Here is a 9,289-nt window from a genome sequence, read left to right on the forward strand (position 1 = left end):
GACTCGAATTCCTGGAATCTGTGGATACCACCGCCTACGGCAAACGTAACCTTGCAGATGAAATTATGTTAAGGACCCTGAGACAGGTAGATTATCTCGAATTCTCCTGGTGGACTTTTTTTTTTTTTTTTGAGTTGGAGTCTCACTCCGTCGCCTAGGCTGAAGTGCAGTGGCACATTCACGGTCACCCCAGCGTCGACCTGTTGGGCTCCAGCGATCCTTCCGCCTCAGCCATCCAAGTAGCCAGAACTACAGGCATGCACTACCACACCCGGCTGATTTTTTTGATTTATTGTAGAGATGAGGTCTCGCTGCCCAGGCGGGTCTCGAACCCGCGGGCTCAGGCGATCCACTCACCTCGGCCTCCCAAAGGCGCAGGATTACAGGCTAAGCCACCGAGCCCAGCTGATTTATTGTATTTTTATTTTTATTTTTATTTTTAAGTTGGAGTCTCACTCTGTCACCCAGACCGGAGTGCAGTGGCCGCTCCCGGCCACCATAGCCTTCACCTACTGGGCTCCGGTGAACCTTCCGCCTCAGCCTTCTGAGTAGCCGGAATTACAGGTGCACGCTACCACGCCCGGCTGATTTTTGATTTATTGTAGAGATGAGGTCTTGCTGCCCAGGCGGGTCTCAAACCCGCGGGCTCAGGCAATCCACTCACCTCAGCCTCCCAAAGGCGCGGGATTACAGGCTGAGCCACCGAGCCCGGCTTCCTGGTGGACCTTAAATGCAGTCATAAATGTGCTTACAAGAGAAACCAGAGGGAGATTTGACTTCAGAAGAGGAAGCGGCAGGGGAACAGGAGTAAAGATGCGAATGCTGTGGCCATGGCCTAGAAACGCCAGAGCCACCAGAAGCTGGAAGAAGCCAGGAACAGACTGATTCTCCTCTGGAGAAGGTAGCAGCCCAGCTGACCCTCGATTTTAGCCCCCTGAGACTCATTTTAGACATCTGGCCTCCAGACCTGCGGGAGAATGCTGCCGCTGTTTCAGCCACAAAATGGCCTGTTGTTACAGCAGCAGTAGGAAGTGAATACACCCTGCCAACTAATGCATTCAACAGATGCGTCGAGTGCCCAGAATATGGTGGGTAGGCTCTATCCTCAGGGCGCGTCTATCCTGGTGGGAGAGGCCCACATGACTGCGACAGTGGAGGGGTCATGCCCTACCTAGGGGAAGCCCCAGGGGTTGGGGGAACACACCTGGGGAGTGTTGAACTCTGGCGTGGAGATTCCAGAGGGGGCTGCTTTCCAGTCTTATTTGCAGGAGACATACACGCATCCATCTGTGCTGGGCAGCTAAACCCTGCAGTGGCCTTGAGAGTGTGAGGCCAATGCACACGGTGTGTGCCTGGGCAGGGTTGGGGCCCTGGGGGGGGCCTCTCTACCTGGCGTGCTGGATGAACTGGGTGGCCTTCTCAGCGTACTGCTGCGCCAGGCGGCTCAGGTCCACTGGCTGCTCCACGATGTCGAGGTTTTCATAGAGAGGGAGCGCCACGTCCGTGTAACAGTCTCTCTCAAGGTTCCTGTGTGGAAAACAAAGACAGCAGAGTGTTCGTTTCTTGAGTTGTCACGGAGCAGAACAAAATGGGTAATGCAGACTCACACAAAAGGCAGCATGTAACAACACTCAGGACCCACAGGAATGCAGCCGGTCATTCCCTCCAGCTGTAAAATCTACTTAGAAGCCGGGCTCGGTGGCTCAGCCTGTAATCCCGTGCCTTGGGAGGCTGAGGTGAGTGGATTGCCTGAGCCCGCGGGTTTGAGACCCGCCTGGGCAACTTAGCAAGACCTCATCTCTACAATGAATCAAAAAACTAGCCGGGCGTGGTAGTGCGCACCTGCAGTTCCAGCTACTGGGAAGGCTGAGGCAGAAGGATCGCCAGAGCCCAGCGGCTCGAGGCTGCAGTGGCTGGGAGCAGCCACTGCACTCCAGTCTGGGCGACAGAGTGAGACTCCGACTCAAAAAAAAAAAAAAACTACTTAGAACACCTTCTTCCATTCCCTTTGAATAGATGGGGTTTTTTTGTTTGTTTGTTTGCTTGTTTGCTTCTTGTGGCTGTTTTAGAGACAGGGTCTCACTTTGTCACCCAGGCTGGAAGGCAATGGTGCATCATAGCTCACTGCAGCCTCCAGCTTCTGGGCTTAAGTGATCCTCCCTCCTCAGCCTCTTGAGTAGCTGGGACTGAAGGCGTGTGCCACCATACCCAGCTAATTTTCTTTTTATTTTTTGTGCAGACAAGGTCTCGCTATGTTGCCCAGGCTGGTCTCAAACTCCTGGCCTCAAGTGACACTCCCGCCCCGGCCCCCAAAGCACTAGGATTACAGGCATAAGCCACCATGCCCAGCCCCTTTGACTTTTCTCGTGTTCCTTGGACAAGCCAGTCACTCTGCAACACTCACAAAGACTCTTGTGAGCTAAGGACACTATTTTCCAGGGAGAGAAAGTGAGGTCCAAACAGGCTAAATCATTTTAAGCCGAGTCCCACAGCCCATCAGCAGGCCTATTGCTGGTTTCCTTAATGTCCGACCTAAATAAATCTCGGCCTCTTGTGTGGTGTGCAACATGACATTCTCCTAAGTCAACAGCTGGGACTTCATGTCACACCCCATCTGACAATAGGACAGAACGCATAAGATGACCTGGGATAATTTTAAGAGGCTGAAGATTCATTTATTCTGAAGAGAACTCAGAGCATACAAGTTTGATTTTAAACCACGTGTGGAGAATCTGAAGCAACCTTAGCAGCTGGGAAAAATGGAAGTCAAGTCAATAACATCTCCTGGAAAAAAACAAGCTCAGTCTCTGGTCTTACGGATCAAGAGGAATCTGACAGAGGGCTTGCCCTGTCTACAGGGGGCCGAGTAATCACTCTGGTCACCACCTTGGGCAAGTTTCCCGACTCCCAGAGCTCGAGCTTCCTCATCAGTGTCACAGGTCACCCATGCCATCTCACAGGGCAACTGGAGGACTCAGGAGATGGCCAGTGTTAGGGCACTGCATACTACTCAGTGTACTGGGAGGCAGTGAAAACCCAAGCTCGAAGCCGAGAGCAACGGAGAGAAGAGGGTAGTGACCAGAGGCCGCGCAGGCAGGTGAATTATCCTAACAGTGCAGGGCAGGATGAGTGAGGAACTCAGAACAGCCCACCCCACCTCCGGGCACAAGCACGCCCTTACCGGAGCCTCAGATAAGCTCAGATTGGGTAGGTAGTTGTCAAGGACCACGGCGTTTTAAAGAGGGTTTTCACCGTGCTGGGCATTGTGATGCGAACCCCATCAGTGCTTCGTGTTATGCTGTTGCAACTCTGAGTCATTTATATTCTCTCTTCTCCCCGACAAGTGACCCATTATTCTTCTATTTGATTTCAGCGTAAACTGAAAAGGAGACTGGCTGACGCATGTATACCTCGATATGGCCAGGTGTGATTACAGACATGACCGCCAGGCAGGGGTAAGATGCTCTGTAGCCTCACTCCTCAAGCTGTAATGTGAACCGGAATCACCTGGGCATTTTTTTTTCCTTAGTGACAGGGTCTTGCTCTGTTGCCCACGCTGGAGTGCAGTGGTGCTAACGTAGCTAACTGTAACCTCGAATTCCCAGGTTCAAGCCATCTTCCCGCCTCAGCTTCCAAAGTAGCTGGGACTACAGGCGTGAGCCAACACACTTGGCTCTAGGTGTCCTGTTAAAATGCAGACCTAGCCGGGCTCGGTGGCTCAGCCTGTCATCCCGCACTTTGGGAGGCTGAGGTGAGTGGATTGCCTGAGCCCGCGGGTTCGAGACCCACTTGGGCAACTTGGCGAGACCTCATCTCTACAAAAAATCAAAAAATTAGCCGGGCATGGTAGCGCGCGCCTGTAGTTCCAGCTACTTGGAAGGCTGAGGCGGAAGGATCGCTGGAGCCCAACAGGGCGAGGCTGCGGTGGCCGGGAGCAGCCACTGCACTCCAGTCTGGGCGACAGAGTGAGACTCCGACTCAAAAAAAAAAAAATGCAGACCTGAGGGTTGCGTCTGAATTTCCGCATTTCTAACAAGTGCCCTGGTGATATCCATGATTCCGATGCAATGACCACACTTTGAGTTGCAAAGCTATGAAGCACATGGCTCTGGACTCGAGACCCAGATGGAATCTCTATTCCCACCTCTCAGCCGCTCCGAGGTAACCTGACAAGGTAAGCTTCCTTGTCTGTAAGATCACACGGCGGTCATGTGGATTCCAGCTAACAGAGAGAGAGCTTAGAGTAGAACGGTTTCTCAATAAACAGTCATGATTATATCAGCTGTTGTGTCAAAAAAGGAGCCAGCTGAGACTCACCTTTCCCCAGCAGCTCTGACACCTTGGGAAAAAACCCCAGTGCACTGTCTGGACAAACAGAACACGTGGTGTGTGCTGCTCCGTCACCTGAGTGTGGCTCCTCATTCTTTTGTGATCGCAAATTTACTGCATGCTCATTGCAGAATGTTTGGGAAATACAGTGAGAAAGAGGAAAGCAAAAACCCATCGTCCCATGCCCAGAGGGGGCCTTTGATAACACTGCAGCGTCTCCAGGAGTCTCTCCTGGCCGGACTGCAAAGAGCCGCACACAGAGGTCATCAGACTCGCCCTGTTGGGGACGTCCTTCCACTCTTTTCCACTTACTGTGAGACCATGAGCATTTTCCCACCTCGTTGGCTATGTTTCAAAAGCATCCCGTTGGGTGCCTGCTGGGCACTGCAGTGTCAGGACCTGGCTTGCTGGTCCACAGGGGAAGAAACTCAAAGGGGTCCCGGGTTCCCTCCCCTCTCCTCTCCTTTCTCTCTCTCTCTCTCTGTCTCTCTCTCTCTCTCTCTCTCTCTCTCTCTCTCTGTCTCTCTCTCTCTGTCTGTCTCTCTCTCTCTGTCTCTCTGTCTCTCTCTCTGTCTCTCTGTCTCTCTCTCTCTGTCTCTCTGTCTCTGTCTCTCTCTCGCTGTCTCTGTCTCTCTCTCTCTCTCTCTCTCTCTCTCTCTCTGTCTCTCTCTCTCACTCATGTGTCTTGCCCTGCTTTATACCCAGTGTCAGGCAGGGAGGGTAGGCCCCACCTGTGTGAGGCCTTGTCATCCAAGGCTATCCCCAGTTGGGCTAAACAGCCTCCAGGAACCTGGAAAATTCTAATAGAAGAATTCTGCGGACCTCAACTTGCTGAGAGTTTTCTTGCATTCCATGCAAGTAATGCGTTTAAGCCTAGGCAGCATAGCGAGAACTTGTTGCTATAAAAAAATCAAATAATTAGCTGGGCATGGTGGCTCACTCCTATAATCCCAGCACTCTGGGGGGCTAAGGTGGGAGGATTGTTTAAACCCAGGAATTTGAGACCATCCTAGGCAACATAGCAAGACCTTGTCTCTACAAAAAATTTAAAAATTAGCAGAGCGCAGTGGCTCATGCCTATAATCCCAGAACTTTGAGAGGACAAGGTAAGAGGATGGCCCGAGCCCACAGGTTCGAGACCAGCCTGGGAAACTTGGCAAGACCTCATCTCTACAATAAATCAAAAAATTAGCCGGGCATGGTGGTGGGTACCTGTAGTTCCAGCTACTTGGAAGGCTGAGGCGGAAGGATCGCCGGAGCCCAGCAGGTCGAGAGTGTGGTGGCCATGAGTGCGCCACTGCACTCCAGCCTGGGTGACAGAATGAGACTCCAAAAAAAAAAAATAGCTGGGCATGGTGATGCCAACCTGTAGTCCCAGTTACTCAGGAGGCTGAGACAGAAGGATCACCTGAGCCCAGGAGGTCAAAGCTACAGTGAGTGGTGATTGTGCCACTGTACTCTAGCCTGGGCGACAGAGTGAGACCCCTGACTAAAAAAAATGCATTTAAATTTGCACTAGATGTACACTCTCTTATTTGCTGTCTGCATCTCTCATTCACTCTTGATAGACCACAGCTTTGGGAATTTGCCTTGTCCTGGGGCCCACAGCAAACACGCTGGACACCGTTACCTGGATGGACCACCGCCCCGAGGACATGCCGGACAAGGAGGGTGGTTGTAGCCTGGGGTGTCGGAACAGCCCATATCATGGCTGTATGGGATTCCAAAGTAGTAATCAAAACCTGGAACAGAAACAACTGTTATCTCACACAGGCTACGGCCCATGTGCCGCTTCCTCACCCCCATGATGAAAGTTTAATTTTCCATGATTTAATACTGCAGTGCCATGGAGCACATAATTAAAAGAGGATTTGAATAATATCCCTTTGTAGTATGCATAGAAAATCACTTTGCTGGGCTCTGATGGCAAGACTTGATTTGCAAAACATCTTATGACTAGAATTAACCCAGATTAGGAGGAGGTAGAGAGCATTATTGAACACCTAACGTCCTCAGTGAAATTATGGACATATTCAGTAAGTCTGGCGAAAACCTACTACATGCATGATGCTTTAAGGGATAGAAGGATAAATCCTGCCCTCAAGAGATGTCCCATCTGAAGGGAAGGTAAGAGCTATGGATTAAGTTACTAGACATGGATGGGCGAGGCTGGAGGGAGAGCTGAGAGAGAAGCTGCCCCAGACAAAGGGGGTGGGTGGGCTTGGGGTCAGAATCTCCAAATGCTTCTTGAAAGAGCCGGCATCCCAGGCCAGCAGGGACTCTGAAGGCTGGCGGGGCTTGGGCTTGGGGTGGCGGAGTGGAGCGGAGGGAGCGAGGGATGCTGAGATCAAACAACTTATGCTGAAGCTTCTTCTGAGACCCTCCTTCATCCTGTCTCTTCTCCATCCAAGCTTTTATCCAAGGCTATAGCAGGCCAGGCGCAGCGGCTCACGCCTGTAATCCCAGTATACTTCAGGAGGCCGAGGCAGGAGGACTGGCTGAGCCCAGGAGTTCAAGAGCAGTCTGGGCAACATGGCGAGACCCCCTCCCTACAATAAATGAAAAAAATTAGCCAGGCACGGTGGTGCACACCTGTAGTCCCAGCTACTCGGGAGGCTGAGGCAGAAGGATTGCCTGAGCCCTGGGGGCTGTGGTGAGCCGTGAGCGTGCCACTACACTCCAGCCTGGGTGACTGAGGGAGACCCTGACTCAAAAACAAACAAAAACAGAAGCTTATAGCGACCGATGCAACTAGAATGCACAGATTCTCCAGAAAAGGAGAACCTCCCCAATCTCATGGCGAATGCTCAGTTCTGATTCCTTAGAAGTAGACAGACTCGAATCTCCCAAAGAACTGCTTATCAACGGCCTCGGGTTCCAGAGAACAGGGAGAGCTGCCATCAACTTTCTCACCGCCCCTCCAAATGCGCCGTGGCCCCTCCAGGAGCACACTTCCCAAGCTGACCAAGCTCCTGCCAGGTCCCCGAGAGCTCGCACCCTACCCTCCGTGGCTTTGCCTGGAATCCTCGGCTCTGTGTCTCTTGCAGGTGAAGCTGCGTGGGTGCCTCCCAGCCCAGTGCGAGCATGAGGCTTCCGGCAGGATGTCCCCACTCCCCACCACATCCCGCCGGCACGACCCACATTGCACTCACACTCCTGTGCATGGCTGCAGACTTCCATCATCAAGAGTGATGCAGGTCCTCCCTGTGAGTGGTGGGAATGTCTTTGATTGGGAATTAGATCTCTGTCAACCCAATATGTGCTGTCTGTAGAATGGCTAATAAATGTTTGTTGTGGCCAGGCTCGGTGGCTCAGCCTGTCATCCCTGCACTTTGGGAGGCTGAGACGAGTGGATTGCCCGAGCCCGCGGGTTCAAGACCAGCCCAGGCAACCTGGCGAGCCCTCGTCTCTACAATAAGTCAAAAATTAGCTGGGCGTGGTAGCACATGCCTGTAGTTCCAGCTCCATGGAAGGCTGAGGTGAAAGGATCGCTGGAGCCCAGCAGGTCAAGGCTGGAGTGGCCGTGAGCAGCCACTGCACTCCAGCCTGGGCAACGGAGTGAGACTCCTACTCAAAAAAGAAACAAATATTTGTCGCACTGAAAAAAATGTGTGATGCCTCCATGTGGCACCTCCATGGTACAGAGTGGTACACCCCTCAGGTAAAGAGCATCACTCTGAAATTTGACTGTATTTGGTGTCAGGATGAGTCTCGATCAGGGATGGAACCTTCCCAGTCGAGGGCCAGACAGTAAATATGTTAGGTTTTGTGGGCCTGATGGTCTCTGTGGAGGCTGCTCAAGCCTGCATTGCAGCACAAAAACACCCAGAGACACGACGGATACAGACCAGCGTGTCTGTTATCTACTAAAACTTTCATGACAAAAGTATCATTCTGGATTTGACCCACAGCTCTATACCAAGCCCTGGTCTAGATCCCAGGTGTCCTCAGGTCCCAGGGCCAGAAAGCAGTCTTGTGTCTTGGGAGCCCTGATCAGCAGCAGGAGTCTGGATGCAGAGGAGGAATGTGTGGGTGTACTTGGCGTGACCCGGGTTGTGTGGGAAGGTGCGGCCCGGAGGCCGATGGAGAGCCAGGACAGGGCGCCACAGAGGGTACAAGAGGCAGGAGGAAGCAGGTGTGGCCTCGAGATGATTGTCAGGAAACCTCAGAGTGGCCACGCTTGCGGGGACTGCTGGTGCAGGGACGGCAGGTGCACAGGGGGTGCTCTCTTTTCCCACGCCAACGGCAGATGCTGCAGATCCACCACTTCCTGCCACCCAGGACCCAGCACAGACTCTCGGAATATGCACTTAAGGTGCCAACACCCTATTCTGGTCCAAGGCGTCAACTGTCAAGTGAGCAAACTGAAGACCAGGAGGGAGTAAGTTCTGGAGTAATTTGTGATTAGCTGAAAAGCCAGGGCTTCCCTTCCCCCGTCTGCCAGTTTTTAAGAAGCACACATGGGCCAGGCGCAATGGCTCAAGCCTCTAATCCCAGCTCTTTGGGAGGCCAAGCCAAGAGGATTGCCTGAGCTCAGGGGTTCGAGACCAGCCTGGGCAACTTGGTGAGATCTCGTCTCTACAATGAATCAAAAACTTAGCCAGGCGTGGGGGTGCCCCCCTGCAGTTCTTAGCTCCTTGGAAGGATCGCCGGAGCCCAGCAGGTCGAGGCTGCAGTGGCCATGAGCGTGCCACTGCACTCTAGCCTGGGTGACAGAGTGAGACTCCACCTCAAAAAAAACAAATAAATAATATAAAATGAAAAGTATACATGGAAAACGTCAGGAAGGCCCAACCAGGAAACGGGGCCCAAGGGAGGAGGGGGGAGGAAGGAGCACGAAAGGAGGGTAGGAGGTGAAGAAAACGGACGGGGGTCACGGGCCCCGGGGCCCTGCTGAAGGCCAGCTCCAGGCCAACTCTCCAAAGCCATCCTCCGAGTGCAGACCTCCCGATGCACCCCG

At 52.8% G+C, this 9,289-nt stretch overlaps 1 protein-coding gene across 1 annotated transcript in view; it reads right to left on the reverse strand.

Moving 5' to 3' along the window:
• ARSG (arylsulfatase G) overlaps positions 1 to 9,289 on the reverse strand; it is a 90,357-nt gene that overhangs the window by 45,968 nt on the left and 35,100 nt on the right. Inside the window, exons 4-5 of the mRNA XM_008049241.2 lie at positions 5,960 to 6,071; positions 1,390 to 1,527 (exon numbers count right to left, since the gene is read on the reverse strand). Of these exons, the coding sequence (XP_008047432.1) occupies positions 1,390 to 1,527; positions 5,960 to 6,071 (250 nt within the window). The remainder of the gene's footprint in view (positions 1 to 1,389; positions 1,528 to 5,959; positions 6,072 to 9,289) is intronic.

Source organism: Carlito syrichta, unplaced genomic scaffold (genome assembly GCF_000164805.1).
Source record: "Carlito syrichta isolate Samal-C Ts95f unplaced genomic scaffold, Tarsius_syrichta-2.0.1 Scaffold130827, whole genome shotgun sequence".
Classification (NCBI taxonomy): domain Eukaryota; kingdom Metazoa; phylum Chordata; class Mammalia; order Primates; family Tarsiidae; genus Carlito; species Carlito syrichta.